Source organism: Danio aesculapii, chromosome 6 (genome assembly GCF_903798145.1).
Source record: "Danio aesculapii chromosome 6, fDanAes4.1, whole genome shotgun sequence".
Classification (NCBI taxonomy): domain Eukaryota; kingdom Metazoa; phylum Chordata; class Actinopteri; order Cypriniformes; family Danionidae; genus Danio; species Danio aesculapii.
In genome coordinates, this window is record NC_079440.1 from 5,367,745 (window position 1) to 5,387,114 (window position 19,370).

At 37.9% G+C, this 19,370-nt stretch overlaps 1 protein-coding gene across 1 annotated transcript in view; it reads left to right on the forward strand.

The window, feature by feature from the left end:
- The window catches only part of col28a2b (collagen, type XXVIII, alpha 2b), a 48,668-nt gene that overhangs the window by 1,343 nt on the left and 27,955 nt on the right, over window positions 1-19,370 (forward strand). Inside the window, exons 2-11 of the mRNA XM_056459382.1 lie at window positions 741-917; window positions 5,608-6,161; window positions 14,204-14,224; window positions 14,412-14,471; window positions 15,742-15,795; window positions 15,873-15,917; window positions 16,023-16,049; window positions 18,428-18,472; window positions 18,738-18,782; window positions 18,864-18,917. Of these exons, the coding sequence (XP_056315357.1) occupies window positions 741-917; window positions 5,608-6,161; window positions 14,204-14,224; window positions 14,412-14,471; window positions 15,742-15,795; window positions 15,873-15,917; window positions 16,023-16,049; window positions 18,428-18,472; window positions 18,738-18,782; window positions 18,864-18,917 (1,082 nt within the window). The remainder of the gene's footprint in view (window positions 1-740; window positions 918-5,607; window positions 6,162-14,203; window positions 14,225-14,411; window positions 14,472-15,741; window positions 15,796-15,872; window positions 15,918-16,022; window positions 16,050-18,427; window positions 18,473-18,737; window positions 18,783-18,863; window positions 18,918-19,370) is intronic.

Here is a 19,370-nt window from a genome sequence, read left to right on the forward strand (position 1 = left end):
CCACTTAACGTAAAAAAAATTGAGTAAATCCAAGGAATTATCTTTGAATAATTTTTTCAGTGTGTTATGATCTGGAGGAAGAACAAACTGGTCCATATGAACTGCAACAGTTACTGACAAAGTCCCTGTCAAAGTCTGACAAAGTCCCATACATAACAGTCTCTGCTGCTCCTTCCTTTATTAGCAAACAACTGGCGAATTCTGCGTTGCAGCGAAGGTTATTGTATCAAAAATCCAAAAAGTGACAAGAACAAATACAGCACACGGTTGGCTATACTGTGGTGTTGTGAAAATGAACTTTGACTCTTTATTCCCTGCAGCCGAATCTCCATCTGTCAGTGATAGTCATCTTCGCGTCACGATCAGTCTCTCTCCCGCTCCGCTAGTGTCTGAAGGGAAAGGGGCGTTCACATTTTACCCGACCTGGCACTACAGATTTGCTGATGTACGGTTTCGACGTCGACACATTCAGGCAAAAGATCCGAACCCAACACGATTCATGTATTCGATTCTGAGTCGACTCTTTCGTTAAAGAATCAATAGTTTTAAACACTGCGCACTTTCAGATTTAAACCTCAGCTGGATGTTTTCAGTCAGTGCTGTGTTACACACTGCATGAAATGTAATTTTCAAAAACCCATAATAGGGGCTCTTTAATATAAAGTGTGCCCCCCCCCCAAAAAAAGTTTGATCCATGCTTAATATTGAAAATGCATCTGTTTGTCTCTTTCCTGCTGTAGTGATGATGAGGCTGTGGATACATTGGCTGGTTTTGCTCTGGGCAGCGCAGCTTGTTTTGGCTCAGCTGGAGGATTTTGATGATGAAGATGAAGATCCTGAAGATTTTGTAGAAGACAATAGAAATGGAAGACGTAAAAGTAAACCAATCACCTCAAATATCATCCCCAAAAACAATGGTAAATATTACATCCTCTTCAGGGGCCGGTTGCACCAGCAGTGCGTAAGTTAAAACGTAGCCTAGTTGTGACTTAAAGGACACTGAGTTACAACTTAGACACTACTAAATTTTTTTGTGTTGCACCACTGAAATTAGTTCAAACTTAACGCTATGCTCCAACTAATTATTTAGTTATCCCCCCCCCATGTAGAAATAGATGACAGCGAGATTAGCTTACATCGAGGAGCTTGCGATAACATTGAAGAATGATCTCCCACTACTCACAACCTTATTTTCCTCCCAAATCGGTTTGTTCAATTCAATTCAATTCAATTCAATTTGTATAGCGCTTATACAATGTAGATTGTCTCAAAGCAGCTTCACATAAAAGGTCATAGTAAATAGTAAATAGGAACAGTGTAATTCAGTTTGTAGTGTTTAAGTTCAGTTCAGTTTAGCTTAGTTCAGTGTGGTTTAATAATCACTACTGAGAGTCCAAATATTGAAGGGCAAATCCAACGATGCGCAGCTCTACAGATCCCGAACCATGCAAGCCAGTGGCGACAGCGGAGAGGGAAAAAAAACTTCACTAATGGCGAAAGTGAAGAAAAAAAACCTTGAGAGAAACCAGGCTCAGTTGGGCACGATTATTTTAATTTCTCCGCTGGCCAAACGTCTTGTGCAGAGCTGCAGTCTCAGTGGCGGAGGCTGGAAGCTGGAAGCGAAGACTCGTCTGTCTCTGGAGCGTCACAGGAATCAGTCTCATGTTCTCCACTCCTCCATGACCATCACAGTAGCTGCTCAGGATACGGCCTGGTCCAGGATATGGAAACCTTGGGATCTTCTCGTCGTTGGTCTTGGATCGAATCAGTGACTCTGCATAGTCTGAGGGCCTCGGGAAGAGTATCCCCAGGTGGAAATGGAGAATAAAGAGAATAATTAGCGTAGCTGCTGTTCATAGTGTATATAAACAAGATGCAGAACCTGTGTGGAAGACCGCTAAGTGGTGCACTGAGTGTATGCTTTACTGAACAGATAGGTCTTTAATCTAGTTTTGAATTGGGAGAGTGTGTCTGAGCCTCGGACGTTATCAGGAAGACTATTCCAGAGTTTAGGAGCTATAAATGAGAAGGCTCGACCTCCTTTACTCGACTTTGCTATTAAGCACTACCAGAAGCCCTAAGTTTTGAGATCTTAAAGAGTGAGTTGGATATAAAAGAAATTCAAGTTTAATGTTTTGATAACTTCATGTGCTTCGCGTGCATTCATGGCTGGTGATGCTGGTATGTGCGTCTGTTATTAGTCAATGACTGTAATGTAATGTACTATAGAAATTTAATTTGTCATTTCATTTTCATAGGACAGTTATATACAGATGCACTAGTTGCAGAATTTGAAGCAGTTTAATAATTTAAATGCTTCTTATAGGATCTTACGTCATTCAATGCGACTACGCATGACTTTACGGAGAGCTTACGACCTACTAACTACCTAAGAACATGTGGTGCTGACCTGAAGTAACATGTGAACTGAATTAAGAACAAATTTAGTTACAAACTAGCTAGTAGTTACTAAGCCCCTAGTGTGGACTTTACGTTCCAGCTTAAGAGAGAACTTACAAACAGCTGGTGCAACTTAGCTCAAGTGTCTTGTTCATTTTATTTTAAAAACACTAGTACTATTTGATCCAGGTGGGTGGTGTGAGATAATCCGATTATATTCTTGGATCCGTCAGTGTGTGGTCGTCAGATTTCAGATGTAAATGTTGATTGAAGAATTTTTGGTTTCCAACTAATGAAACTGACTTAAATATTTCTCAAAGCGAGAAAAAAGTTCCTGCATGCAGTCTGCTGCGCTCTCCAGGGCTTCTGAGTTTGATCCCTGCTTGCTGTCCTGGGGCGAATTTCCTCTTTGACATGTTTCTTCTTTTTCCTCATAAATGTGATTTACTGGAGACAGGGGCCATTTCAGCTGGTTCACATTTACTTTTAACTTTGCATTTGGTTTTGACAGCCACTTTGAGGTATTTGCCTGATAATATTTGTATAATTAACCAAACAGTTGTCAAATTATCTAAATGGGCTCACTCGGAAAACGTAGCCCTATGTACGTTTCTGGAGATCCTGAATTATGTAGCCAGAGGTACGTATGGCTGCATTTAGTTTTTAAAATGAACGCTACGGGGCCGTATGACGCCGTTCCTTTTCGCGCTTTCCAGCTGACCGCTTACCTCCGTATGGACGGCTTTCCTGCTGTTACCAGTTTGTCAAGTGGCTCGCCATGTACATCGATGGACTTGAGACGCAGAGAGGAGTTGACCATGATGACGGAGTTCAAGTCGGGTGAGGAACGGTTCCAGAAAGCAGACAAAAACAGAATCAGAAAAAATAAACAGAAACAGAAAAAAAACAGAAAAAATAAAATAAACAAGTAAATAACAGGGTGAGAATGTGGTAAAATCTGAAAACACGGTTAAAAATCAGACAAGGGTTTTTCTTTTTCTGGATTGCTTTTTAAAACTGTCGGTTGGGTTTAGGGAAGTGGGACGGTGTGTGTGTCAGTCGATCGGTCAGTCAGTCAGTCAGTCAGTCAGTCAGTCAGTCAGTCAGTCAAACAGTCAGTCAGCAGCGGCCTCTGGTGGATTTACGTGAGAACAGCAGGAGCAAATGACACTCGCGAGAGAAATTGGAGATCTCAAAACGCGTACACAGTGGCCTCTGGTGCAAAAAGCAAAAACTGCAAAAAAATAACCTCCTGGAACGTATTTTGCGGTCTCCAGAAATGTACATAGAGGTCTGTTTTCAGAATGAGCCTGGGTTGCAAATTATTCATGGCAAATAGAAATCAGTGGCTGAACATTTTTTAAATGCAGTTTTTTTGTAACTTTGTTATTACAAATCTTACATAGAGAAAACTAAACGCACAAAAAAGCTGCTTTTTATTTTATTTTGTTGGTTTGCAATTGTAGTTTTTGTTCATATTTTGAGTTGAGTTTTTTGTATGTTTTGTTTTATTTTTTATTTTAAAGGTGTAGGCATTTGCTTTTTTCACATTTTAGTTATTTTATATTGTTATTTTATATTTTTTATGTTCATAGTTATTATTAAGTTGTTGTTTCGATATATTTGTCATTTTAATTTTTTTCACAAAATTTTATTTAATTTTAACTTAACTGTCACTTATGTGTCACTTGATTAAATTAGACTAAATATCACAAACATATACAGAATAAAAGTTCTACCTGTGACGGGGGTTATGTAATTTTAATACTTATGGAAAGTTAATGTTAAGTTAATGTTAATCTCCTTGTTATGCTGTTAATTGTTCAGATGATTGATTTGATCACAAGACGTGCAATTTTGAAAGTGATATTGAAGGCCAGTCTGAAATTAGATGTTGTCAAAAAAGCCATAAATGCTGGAATAGATGGATGGATGGATTGCTCTGCACGGATGGATGGATTACTAGATAAATAGATGGAGGGATGGATGGAGGGATGGATAAATGGATGGATGTATTACTAGATAGATGGATGGATGGATGGATGGATGGATGGATGGATGGATGGATTACTAGATAGAAAAATGGATGGATAGATTACTAGATAGATGGATGAACGAATGGATGGATTTATTATTATGGGGATGGATGGATGGATGGATGGATGGATGGATATTAGATGGATGAATTACTAGGTAGATGGATGAAGGGATGATAGATAGATAGATAGATAGATAGATAGATAGATAGATAGATAGATAGATAGATAGATAGATAGATAGATAGATAGATAGATAGATAGATAGATAGATAGATAGATAGATAGATAGACAGGTAGATAGATAGACATACAGATAGATAGATAGATAGATAGATAGATAGATAGATAGATAGATAGATAGATAGATAGATAGATAGATGGATGGATGGATGGATGGATGGATGGATGGATGGATGGATGGATGGATGGATGGATGGATGGATGGATGGATGGATGGATGGATGGATGGATGGATGGATGGATAGATAGATAGATGAATGGATGGACTGCTAGATTGATGAATGGATGGATTACTGGATGGATTACTAGATAGAAAATGGATGGATAGATTACTAGATAGATGGATGGATGGATGAATGGATGGATGGATGTATTATTATGTAGATGGATGGATGGATACTAGATGGATGAATTTCTAGGTAGATGAATGGAGGGATGATTGAAAGATAGACAGATGGATGGATGGACGGACGGACAGACAGACAGGTAGATGGATGGATGGATGGATGGATGGATGGATTACTAGATGGATGGATGGATACATTACTGGATGGATGGATGGATGGATGGATGGATGGATGGATTACTAGATAGACAGGCAGACAGACAGACAGACAGACAGATAGATAGATAGATAGATAGATAGATAGATAGATAGATAGATAGACAGACAGACAGACAGACAGACAGACAGACAGACAGACAGACAGACAGACAGACAGACAGACAGACAGACAGACAGACAGACAGACAGACAGACAGACAGACAGACAGACAGATAGATAGATAGATAGATAGATAGATAGATAGATAGATAGATAGATAGATAGATAGATGGATGAACTAATACACCTTTAAATAAGTGTTACCAAACCACTACATTTTTAAAATAAATATTTTATTATTCTTTTTTCCTCCATGCTTGCAGATGAGGACTGTAATTTGGAACTGGCATTTTTGGTGGACAGCTCTGAAAGTGCCAAAGACAACCATGGCCAGGAGAAGAGCTTCATTACTAACCTTGTCAACCGAATCCCGAACATCCGTCTCCAAACGGGCCAGGGCTTGAACTTCAGAACGGCTCTCCTTCAATACAGCAGTCATGTGATCACCGAACAGTCCTTTAAAGACTGGAGGGGTGTGTCCAGCTTCCAGAGCCGCGTCGCCCCCATTCCCTACATAGGGCACGGCACCTACACCACCTACGCCATTACCAACCTCACCCGCATCTACCTGGAGGAGTCCGGCCCGGGAACGGTCAAGGTGGCCATCCTGATGTACGGCGGTGCCTCGCATCCCAAGAATCCTGATATTTTCTCTGCTCTAGCTGATGCGAAGAACCAAGGGATTAAATTCTTCACAGTAGGTTTCACATCCGCGGCCAACATGGAGCAGCTGCGGCTTCTGGCCAGTCCTCCAGCCGGCCGATACGTGCACAACCTACAGGACGAGGGCGTCGTGGACAAGATCATCAAAGAGATTGTGAGTAGTGTTTTCAGGAGAATAAATGGAGGGTGAATTTCAATGTTGTCCTGCTAGGTCCCAGTAGTGTCAGTGTTGGCTAAGCTACACTGTAAAAAATGTAGGGTTTCATTTAAGTTGATTGAAGATAAAACAATTACCCTAAAAAAGATTTTTGCTGCTTGCTGTTTAAACTACTAATTTAAAATGAGCTTAAACAACTCAATTGTGGACATTTTTTAGAGTATTTGAGAAAACTTAATTGTTTTAGTTCTGTCCATTTACATTTGTTAAGTTAACTTAATCGATTTTTGTTGGGACAACCTGAATGAATAGTGTGTAACCCTGCATTTCTTATAGTATAAGTTGTGCCAAAAAAATCTTAAGACTTGTGCTGTTTCATTTCATTTTAAATGAATAGTTTGAACAAGCAGCAAAATGTTTTTTAGAGTGTACTTTACTATTACATTGCTAATTAATTACTATTAATTGCATCATTACAGTTTTTTACAGATGCTAGGACACGTTTCTCAGTACTTAGGTCACTTTTGCAAAACTCTTCACACAATTCTCCTAACCGACTGTCAGCTTGGCAAAGCAGTTCATTTCACATTCAAAATGCACGACAACTACCAAAACACTTTATTCAGGTCTCAGATAAACTCATTCTTCCAGAACACTAGCAAAGGTTGACAGCCCACAAACACCAAATCACCATGCACGACAATCATGCACGACAATCACCAAAACACTGAGCTAAAAACACCAACAACATGTAGCATTACAGTGTTTTCTTGTGGAAAAAATGACACATGTCTGTTTACAATTGCAATATATACTGTTTATAACTGCAATATATGTTACTGGAATGAATCAGACATGCTGCAGAATTCCTTAATATTTTATGTCGTTTATTTATTTGTATTTTTTTGCACTGAGTAATTCCAAAATACAAGAATTTGCATCCACACCATCCACTGATACAGATACAACAGTAATGCTAATCTGGCTGGTTAAACTGCATTTTTAGATGTGAAATATGTTTCAATAATATATTGCTGTTATTGTTTTGAACATGAGTTGAACAGTTTTGAAAACAGTATGTAAGCATGTGCAAAATGTCCTGTACGTCTAAAGATTATTGGCAGTTGTTGTGTCTGAGTGAGAAAAGAATTGATGAAATGTGTGAGATGTAGTCATTGAATGCATTTTGTGCCAAAACAATGAGAATTGACCCTCAGTTTAGCCCACACAAGACTTCTGTTGTGCTCAATGTGTCAAGAGTTTTGTAAAAGTGACCTAAGTATTAAAAAATGTGTCCTAGCGTCTGTAAAAAACTGTAATATTTTAAATACAATATAAATACAATTTCCTAACATTCTTCAGAATATCTTCATTCATTCATTTTCTTTTCGGCTTACTCCCTTTATTAATCTGGGGTCGCCACAGCGGAATGAACCGCCAACTTATCCAGCACATGTTTTATGCAGCGGATGCCCTTCCAGCTGCAACCCATTTCTGGGAAACATCCATACACACTCATTCACATTCTTACACTATGGACAATTTAGCTTACCCAATTCCCCTATAGCGCATGTCTTTGGACTGTGGGAAACCGGAGCACCCGGAGGAAACCCACGCCAACACGGGGAGAACATGCAAACTCCACACAGAAACGCCAACTGACCCAGCCGAGGCTCAAACCAGCGACCTTCTTGACAGCACTACCTAATGCACCACTGCGTTGCCCTCAGATATTTTGTTTTGTGTTATAAATTCATCAAGGTTTACAACCACTTGAGTGTGAGGAAATGTTATTTTTTGGGTGAACTATTTCTAAGTCTAAGAACTAAGTCTGGCAGTTTCCAGGCCCTTGTCTTTTATAATTGATAAAATATTGGTGTCTGGGATCAAATATTGAACATCCGAGATACAACCATGATGTGATTGTGATGTTAGGATGCTATGAAAACATAGGAAAGTTCAAGCAAAAGAAAGTCAATAGAAACTCATTTCTCAGTTATGGTTGGTGGGTATCGAGACAAGGACTGAGTTAAGGAACAATCGTGGACTGTTTTAAGTGCGCTTGGATTGAATTTGAGCCCTCAGATTGACAGCTATTGATTTACCTTTCATTAAAGAATTAAAGTGCTCAACTGATGGATCAGCCAGAATCATAGGTTCCTGATTTGTTCTGTATGTGTTACTATGTAAGACCTTTGTTATTTCATTCATAAAGCTATTTTGTTTCTCATTTAATTGGGTGGATCAGCATTTGGCCTTTGTTTTGCCTTACCACTGCTTCTGATGAGATTTTTGAAGAAAAATCTAAAAAAAAAAAGTCTGTGAGCCATGAAAGAGCAACATTACAGCAATAAAAGATTTCCTAAGGATTGTCTAAACAGAGCAATCACAGGGTGAAGCTGTGAAAATAAGCCTTTAGTTCAAAGTTTGGCGAAGGATATATGTGTCTTGAGGGATCTTGGATTTTGAGGGGCATGTGCTACTGAGAACATTCACTCTTTCTGAAGCTCTGGAAAATGGCCTTTCTTATCTCTGAATCTCTCCTGAGGATATGGAAAAAGCTGATTTTGAATTCCTGTAAAAGGGCATAATGAGTAAATGTTCAAACTTAGCTTATCTCAAGGTGAAAACCCCTTAAGGTGATTTAGGAAGCTGTTTGCAGAATAGGGAATAGTAAGTTGACTCTCGTTCACTCTCAGAAATAAAGGTACACGAGCTGTCACTGGGGTGGTACCTTTTCAAAAGGTACAAATTTGTACCTTAAAGGTTCATATTAATACCTCAAGGGTACGTATTAGTACCTAAAAAGTACAAAAGTGTTCCTCTTAAAATTTTTAGGTACTAATATATACTTTTGAGGTACGAATATGGACCGTTTAAGTACAAATGTGTACCATTTGAAAAGGTACCACCCCAGTGACAGCGTGTGTACATTTATATCTGAGAGTGTACAGCCAGAAATAAAGACGCAAAAAAAAAAGTCTTTGGGGCAGGTACTTTTCAAAAGGTACCTAAGTCAATATTGGTGTCTTAGAGATATATATTAGTTCCTAAAGTATGCTTTTAGTACATTAAAATTATAAAAATGTACCCTTTGAAGATGTGCTGCTTTTATACCTTTATTTTTCAGAGTGAATAAACTCACTCACACGTATGGGTAATATAAGTTCAGTTCTGTCTAGTGTAATTTCTTGAATATGTGGAAGCATTTCTATTGAAATAATATCTGAAATAAAAAAATCACTTTTAATTTGATTTAGTTTATTTTTTAAATCAAATAAAAGCAATAAAAAATGTTAAATCTGTCTAACAAGTCAATTTCAAAATATAAGAAAATATAATTGTAAAAATATAATTATTAAATAAATATAATTAAATAATTGTAAACTTTCACCTATAAGAGAAAAAAAAGAATTCTGAGATAAAATGTAGCAATAACGTATTTTTTTAATGTAAATACAACATTTAAAATGTCTTGTTAATTACAGATTTTTGTGGCAGAAAAAAAGCTGAATTTTTTAAATCAGGATTTCTAGAAACAAATGACTGAATTGTGAAATGAAAACTAAAAAATGTGAGTTAATAATGTGTATAATTGTGTGTTACAAACTTCTAGCTGTCTGTGAAAAAGTCCAGTTGTGAGTATTTTTTAATTAGAAATTATGTTTCCAATAATTATCTTATAAAAGTGATTCAAATATGACTGCAAAATAGTCCACTTACACACTACGCTGAAATGACCAGCATAAATTTGTCTATAGATCAGCAAGACGTCTAAAAGAGATGTCTAATAGACATCTACAGCTTGGCTAAAACTAGGCTAAATTTGCTCTGTCAGTGAAAACCCTAAGAGACATCTCAAAACAGCCCTGATTTAGGAATATTTCTGGACATCTATTAGGATTTTCTCTGACAGCCCAATTTTAGCCTCGTTTTAGACAATATGACTATGTTTGGACATCTATTAGACATAAATAACACCAAATTGCATGTTGGCTGAGCGTCACGGTGGCGCAGTGGGTAGCACAATCACCTCACAAAAAGAAGGTTGCTGGTTCGAGCCTCGGCTGGATCAGTTGGCATTTCTGTGTGGAGTTTGCATGTTCTCTCCGTGTTCGTGTGGGTTTTTCTCCGGGTGCACCGGTTTCCCTCACAGTCCAAAGACATGCGCTGTAGGTGAATTGGGTAAGCTAAATTGGCCATAGTGTATGTGTGTGAATGCAAGAGTGTATGGGTGTTTCCCAGTGTTGGGTTGTAGATGGAAGGTCAACCGCTGAGTAAAACATATGCAGGATTAGTTGGCGGTTCATTCCGCTGTGGCAACCCCTGATTAATAAAGGGACTAAGCCGAAAAGAAAATGAATGAATGGATGAATGCTTGTTGGGTTAAGAAACATTTGATATCTGTCTGTGTGCATCAAGAGGGAGCGTCCACCCATCTTTTTCTCTACATTTATTAAAACTCCTCTGTCAGTTTTTTTTAGCATTAGTGGACAGGAATGCAGGATCTTGCAGTAGTTTAAACCTACAGAGTGTCTTTAATGTGGTAAGCTGACCTCCGAGTCTCACAGCATCTGCACATGCTGAGGAAACTTTTACGACTGAATGTGTTAGAGGTTCCCTTGTGCTTCTCTGATAATAGAAAACAGCAGATCAGAGGGAAGGCAAGCAAAACCTATGAGGTTAGGACTGCACAATATATTGAAAAAAAATGTGTTATCATGATAATAGCGTATTTATGGTCTGCTCTAGATTCACCTTTGGGCTGGTGTAGCCATTATATGGGAATAAAGGTCGTGAGGGCCTATCTGATAAGTCAAATTTGCATGCAGCACAGAAATGCTTGTCACATTAAATAATATACAGATATCTATTACTATGACCTTTTAAATGTCAAGAGATACATGGAATTTCTGTTAGACAGTTTATGGTCCCTTTTATATACTTAATGTTACGACAGCTCTCTGAGCGATTTAGTATGGTAATGACTATGTTGATGGCAATGTTGATGTATTTGGTCTTGGTGGAATAGATGCTTTGACTATTATGGCAGAGATAGTACAGAGACTTGCTACTGCAACTGCCAGTATATTCACAGACATGCAGTCTGAGATTACAACATTGCTGCTGCAAGCATAATATGTAACCCTGGTAGCAGATCTAATATCAGGAGGAGCTGGGGTGGAGGAGGGTCTCAGGAAAATGCGCTACACATGCTACACTAAATAAATTACAGGATTCCACACAATTGGTTCATGTTGCACCAACTCAAATTGATTAAGTTAACTTAAGTGGATTGAAGATAAAAACAATTACGCCTGCGCACACATAGAGCTTCATGAAAGAAATTACTGTATATACAGTTAAAGATAATTATAAGCCCCTGTGAAATTCAAGTACTTTTTCAAAAATCTCTCAAGTGATGTTTAACAGAGCAAGGACATTTTTCACAGTATTTCCTATTTTTCCTTTATTTTTCTTCTGAGAATGTCTTATTTCTTTTAGTGTGGCTGGAATAAATGCATTATATTGTCTACAGGGCAAACCACTGTTGTCCCAGGACGTGCCTATTAATATCATTTGTTTAGTTAACCCAATTAACCAAGTTAAACCTTTAAATTGCACTTTAAACTGAATACTAGTATCTCACAAAATAACTAGTAAAATGTTATGTATAATCATCATGACAAAGACAAAATAAATTAGTCATTATCAGTTATTAAGACTATTAGGTTTAAAAATGGGTGGAATTTGCATGTTCTCCCCGTGTTCGCATACACAGCAATATTCTCTGAGTAAAATAGTATAGATAGTGTAGATAGGTTTTGGTCCCTTTCTAAATTGAGTTGACGTTACTCAAGTTAATGAGGCAATGAAAGGATTAATTGGGTGATGATTGAGCACTGATGATGAGCACCTGCTGTTAATAAGCAGAAACATAGAGGAGAAACGCAAAACTCCAACTGACTTTAGTCACAGACTTAGATGAAATCAGCTGAAATGTAATACATTGAATCTCTCAAAATCTCAGCAGAGGATCATTAAGCAACTCTACAAACAACAGCTTTACTTTTTACCAAGCTGCTTACCCTTATTTAAAGAGGGACCAAACACTCTCTGAACTGAGTAAATTTTGCTCAAAGGATTTTGTGTGCAGTATAGGTAATTTCATTCATTCATTCATTTTCTTTTCGGCTTAGTCCCTTTATTAATCCGGGGTCGCCACAGCGGAATGAACTGCCAACTTATCCAGCATATGTTTTGCGGAGCGGATGCCCTTCCAGCTGCAACCCATCACTGGGAAACATCCATACACACTCATTCACACACATACACTACAGATAATTTAGCTTACCCAATTCACCTATAGCGCATGTCTTTGGACTTGTGGGAAACCGGAGCACCCGGAGGAAACCCACACAAACACGGGGAGAACATGCAAACTCCACACAGAAACGCAAACTGACCCAGCTGAGACTCAAACCAGCGACCTTCTTGCTGTGATGCGAACGTGCTACCCACTGCGCCACCTTGCAGCCTATAGGTGAATTGGATGAACTAAGTTGCCCATAGTGTATGAGTGTGTGTGTGTGTGAATGTGAGAGTGTATGGGTGTTTGTGGCTGGAAGGACATCCGCTGCGTAAAACATATGCTGGAATAGTTGGCGGTTCATTCCGCAGTGGTGACCCCTGATAAATAAGGGACTAAGCCGAAGGAAAATTAATGAATAAATAAATGTTTAAAAATGTGTTGCACTTTCACAATAAGTAGTTATTTTTTAACCATATGTTCATATCTAGCCATGTCAGATTACCTTCAGAGTCGTTTGACCACATTAAGCTGCCAGTTTTCTCTCATCTTAACTGGTTTTAGAGCAGAATAGCAGTTAGTGGATTCTCAGTGAGAACATCTGTTCCTCATTGACTTTGTGCGGGTCAGAGCTTTAGGGTACTGCGATCAGCATGATCCTGCATGCAGCATGAATATCTCACCCGCTCTTCCTCACGCTATTGCTGCTCTGGAGCGAGTGTTGACGCAGGTGCTCATCATGCAGACAAGAAAAGCACAATCAGGAGCTTTAATCGCAGGCCAGAAGCATTGACATCTCGCGCTCCTCTGTCTCCGCTGCTCTGTTTACATCTGCTAATCAGATGCTCGTCCTAGCAGAGAGTCATGTTACTCATCATCACACACTTTTAAGCTGAATAGGAAATGCAACTTTCCGATGTGTCATTATGTCAGCGGTGTGCTGTTCACAATCACAATGAAATAATCATGCTGCAGTTCAATTTCTTTGTTCTTGTGGTTGTTTGTCTGTCATCATTCATTCAATCATTTTCCTTCAGCTTAATCCCTTATTTATCAGGGGTCGCCACAGCGGAATGAACCGCCAACTATTCCAGCTTATATTTTACACAGTAGATGCCCTTCCAGCCGCAACCCAGTACTGGGAAACACCCATACACTCTCACATGCACAGACATACACTACGGCTAATTTAGCTTATTCAATTCACCTATAGCGCATGAATTTGGACTGTGGGGGAAACCGGAGCCCCCGGAGGAAACCCACGCCAACACGGGGAGAACATGCAAACTTCACACAGAAACGCCAACTGGTCCAGCCGGGATTCGAATCAACGACCTACTTGCTGTGAGGCGACAGTGCTAACCACTGAGCCACCGTGTCGCACTTCTAAGGTTTTGTTAAAGATTAATAGTATTTTAGTCACTCTTAAAACTGATTCAAGTCAAGATTCAGTCAAAAACACACAGCAGAAAGTTTTAGTCTGTTGTAAATGTTGGATTTTTAGCCATTTATTTGATCTTATTCCAATTCAAACAAAAGGTAGCATTTATCAATTTATTGTAATATTTATGACACTGATTGTTTAGTGTGTACAGACATTCCTCCTTTTCAGATAAGCCTCTAAAAGGCTTAATATGACAACATTTTGTTTCTTTAAAAATAATATGGATACTTTAAACAATGTTTTTATGCTTGTATATTCAACCTTTTTGCTTTTGTTTCTTTCCAGACTGAAGTGGTTGATGAAGTGGTAAGTTTAGTCTGAAAGAATTCATTGAGGACAATTATGAGTGACATAATTTGTTGTGTCTAATGTTGTGCGTGCGCGTGTGTGTGTGTGTGTGTGTGTGTGTGTGTGTGTGTGTGTGTGTGTGTGTGTGTGTGTGTGTGTGTGTGTGTGTGTGTGTGTGTGTGTGTGTGTGTGTGTGTTGCAATAGTGTCCTTTTTCCCCAAAATGTACTTGTGAGAAAGGAGAGCGAGGACCCAGTGGACCCGCTGTAAGTGCCAAACAATGTTATGAAGCGTATCTATCTATCTATCTATCTATCTATCTATCTATCTATCTATCTATCTATCTATCTGTCTGTCTGTCTGTCTGTCTGTCTGTCTGTCTGTCTGTCTGTCTGTCTGTCTGTCTGTCTGTCTGCCTGCCTGCCTGCCTGCCTGCCTGCCTGCCTGCCTGCCTGCCTATCTATCTATCTATCTATCTATCTATCTATCTATCTATCTATCTATCTATCTATCTATCTATCTATCTATCTATCTATCTATCTATCTATCTATCTATCTATCTATCTATCTATCTATCTATCTATCTATCTATCTATCTATCTATCTATCTATCTATCTATCTATCTATCTATAAATAAACTGATCTATCTATCTATCTATCTATCTATCTATCTATCTATCTATCTATCTATCTATCTATCTATCTATCTATCTATCTATCTATCTATCTATCTATCTATCTATCTATCTATCTATCTCTCTGCCTGCCTGCCTGTCTGTCTGTCTGTCTGTCTGTCTGTCTGTCTATCTATCTATCTATAAATAAACTGTTCTATCTATCTATCTATCTATCTATCTATCTATCTATCTATCTATCTATCTATCTATCTATCTATCTGTCTGTCTGTCTGTCTGTCTGTCTGTCTGTCTGTCTGTCTGTCTGTCTGTCTGTCTGTCTGTCTGTCTGTCTGTCTGTCTGTCTGTCTGTCTGTCTGCCTGCCTGCCTGCCTGCCTGCCTGCCTGCCTGCCTGCCTGCCTGCCTGCCTGCCTGCCTGCCTGATTATATGGTCATATATGCACATTTTAGCACACTGTGTTTTTATTAAAATAATCATAGATTTTGTCTTCCAGTCATTTTGATCAAAGAGACAAAACACACATCAATCGGTAGCTATAATTGACTGGACATATAAAAATTTTAGCTTTTTTATCAAAACATTTAAATAAATTAACCTGCTCAGCCACCATTTTTTTTATTTAATTTTAGTTTTATGTCCACACAGCTGTTGTCCATACAGCTCCAATAAGGAACATTAAGGAGAAAAAACAAGTAGAGTCTGTGATATACAGTAGGCTTTACATTTTATACTACAATAAATGTAAATATAGACAAAAATATTCTTTTTATTTATAATAGGTCTAAAAGGGAACATAGACACATATAAACACTATTTCTATATGTTTTCAGAATTAAAACATATCATGTCAGTCTGAATCTTAGTCTGAATGTTAATGCTCTTCCTCTCTGAACTGCAGGGTAAAAAGGGTCGTCCTGGAGATGATGGAAGTCCAGGCCCTAAAGGTCAAAAGGTCAGAGTTTTCATAAATGACCTCAAATGATTCAGAAGTAATGTGTCACCATCTAAAACGAGCTGTTTGTCCTGCAGGGGGAGGGCGGTTTGAGCGGTGCTCCTGGACGAGACGGGACAGAGGTGAAGCTGAGCAGAACAAGACCTCAATTCACAAATGTTTGACATTGTTTGAGTGCTTTTTTTCAGCATGTGTGTGTGTGTGTGTGTGTGTGTGTGTTTTTGTAGGGGAAAACTGGATACAAAGGAGAAAAGGTAAAATGATACCATAGACTGAGAGATTTGTTATTGGAAAACAAGTAGAACATGATTCTAGCATGAGGCTGAATTGCAAAATATTGGCTGAAATTATTTAAAAAATGTATGAAACTATGAAAAGTTGATTATAAAATTCTCTACAAAATGCAAAGTCAAGGACTACTGACTAAATTTAGAAATATAAAGATATTTAAAAGTGATTTTTCACAGAGAAAGCACATTAGGTGCTAGTACATTGTCGACTTTAATGTTTAATATGGGTGAACTTGAACTGCAAACAATCTCATCTGCATGCATTTGTTTTCTAAAAATGCTTAATTTTTACATTTTCTATATTTTATCATTTTTATATAGACATTTTTAATTACTTGCTGCATATTTAAATGTAAAATGTGCAAAATGCAATTGACTTTTACAAATATTTTACATATTTTAAAAGAGTATTAATATATTACAGTTTTTCCTCAGTCGCTTTGGTGCACTTCTCAGATCAGAATTGAAATTTGCAAAACAGTAAGTACATTTCTCTAAACAACACGTATAGCAAAATACCATGGATTACCTGCAAAAGCTAGTCTCTTGCTCAAAATCCTCAGTTCATCTTTCAAAACTACATTTCTGTATCAATGAAGGTGTCAGTGCTATCAGAATGACAAGTCCTTGTGTCATTGTGTACGGATAAGACAGTTAAACTGCTTAGTCATGTTGTCAATATAACAGTGTACTCTGGAGGGCTGTCTGATGTAAACTATGGCTAATTTACTGGCTTTGTACTGTAATTTGTTGACAGATCATGTCATTGTGATACGGAAAGGAAAAGAGCAGTACATAGCACAAAGAAAAAACAAAAGTAGAAATGTAAACATAGGAATCTCCTTTGAGTTGCACCTTCATAAGAAAAAGTGAAGATTCACCTGGGAGAAATTTACCAACTGTAGACAGATTTAGAAAAAAAAAAAGTCTAAAGGAAATGTATAGACAAATACATAATGAAAAAATATCATGACAACTCGTTCAGCCATTTTGCATGTTAAGACTTATGCCATGAACAAACAATTACAGTTTTTTTACAGACGCTAGGACACATTAATTAATACTTAGGTCACTTTTGCAAATCTCTTGACACAGTGAGCACAACAGTAGTCTTGTGTGGGTTAAACTGAGGGTCAATTATCATTGTTTTGGCACAAAATGCATTGAATGACTACATCTCACACATTTTATCAATTCTTTCTCACTCAGACACAACAACTGCCAAAAATCTTTAGACGTACAGGACATTTTGCACATGCTTACATACTGTTTTCAAAACTGTTCAACTCATGTTCAAAACAATAACATAATGCAAAACTGAATAAGACAGCAAAATTCAACAACAATATTTGATTGAAACATATTTCACATCTAAAAATGCAGTTCAACCAGCCACAGGTGATTCTCATTGTAGATGATTATCTACACAGGTGTTACTCTTTCAATTTCATTACAAAATAGGTTTATATTGTGATGTAAACATGGACCCAGCCAGAAATAGATTACCAGGGATGGATCAGGCATGCCAGAAGATTTTTCCTAGGTGTATTGCCCTAGATGACATAGGATGTAATGTGGACGAGAACCTGTGGCGAAATGCAGAAGACCGAGTAGATTAGCATTACTATTGTATCTGTATCAGTGGATGGTGTGGATGCAAATTCTTGTATTTAGGAATTACTCAGTGCAAAAAATACAAATAAATAAACGACATAAAATATTGAGGAATTCTGCAGCATGTCTGATTCATTCCAGTAACATATATTGCAGTTATAAACAATATATATTGCAATTATAAACAGACATGTGTCCTTATTTTAGAAAACACTGTAATGCTACATGTTGGTGTTTTTTGAGTCAGTGTTTTGGTGATAAAGTGTTTGTGGGCTGTCAACCTTTGCTAGTGTTCTGGAAGAATGAGTTTATCTGAGACCTGAATCAAGTGTTTTGGTAGTTGTCGTGCATCTTGAATGTGACATGAACTGCTTTGCCAAGCTGACAGTCGGTTAGGAGAATTGTGTGAAGAGTTTTACAAAAGTGACCAAAGTATTGAGAAACTGTAAATGTTGTGGGGGGTGAGACTATTCAGACAGAGACCAAAATAATACATTTTGATCAACATAAGCAATTGATAATGCAGGGAACATCAGAGAATTGCACATAATTATTTGCATGGATGTACAAAAGCATTTGCAACTTGTTCAAATGAATGAGAAACTGCTTTTCTGATGTACACAACTGACACAAGATTGAGCAGGGAGTTCTGAGAATTTCAATTCTGATTTGAGAAATGGACCAAAGTGACTGAGAAATACTGTGAATGTAAAAGTGTATTTTTTTAGGGTGAGCGAGGTGAGTGTGGGACACCAGGAGTGAAAGGAGACAGGGTGAGTGACACTTCAGATCAGCTCTTCTGATGTAATATACTGTTATGTTCTCACTATCATAACATTTAAAATACACTCTTAAATGCACTAGGCTAAATAACACAGCTACAACGGGAGTACTTAACTTCTTCACTATTTTATTAACAAGAGCACACAAACATAAGCAGTAACGTGTGGGTGCCACCTAATGGCACTGGGGACAATGGCAATATCACATACATAACATATACTGTATTTTTATTTGACTGAATTTGACTTATTAAAGGGTCCTGAGGGTCCTGTTGGCATCAGAGGAAGTCGAGGGCTGCAAGTATGTTTTCCGACTTAATCTGTGCAAAGCAGTCATGTTTCATTTATAGTTCGCTGTGTTCACTCTCGTGTTTCACTGCAGGGTTTGTCAGGACCGAATGGAGATGTTGGACCTGAAGGCCTACCAGGCAAAAAAGTGAGTTGAACTCCACAATCTCAGGTTTAAAATGCAGTACGCAAAAATATTACATCTGCTGTTTGTTTAAACGACTCATTTAAAATGAGCTTCTTGAGGGGTTTTGGGGACAACTTAATTGTTTTATGTTCAGTCCACTTAAACTGTAAAAACTAATAAGTTAACTTAATTCCTTCATGTTGTCCCAAAACAAATCGATTGTGTGGAACAATCAAATGGATCATTTGAATCAGTGTGTTGTTAACTGTAGACTCACTCTGAATCGATCATTTGAATCAGTGAGCTATTAACTGTAGACTCACTCTGAATGGATAATCTGAATCAGTGTGCTGTCAACTGTAGACTCACTCTGAATGGATCATTTGAATCAGTGAGCTGTTAACTGTAGAATCACTCTGAATGGATCATTTGAATCAGTGAGTTGTTAACTGTAGAATCACTCTGAATGGATCG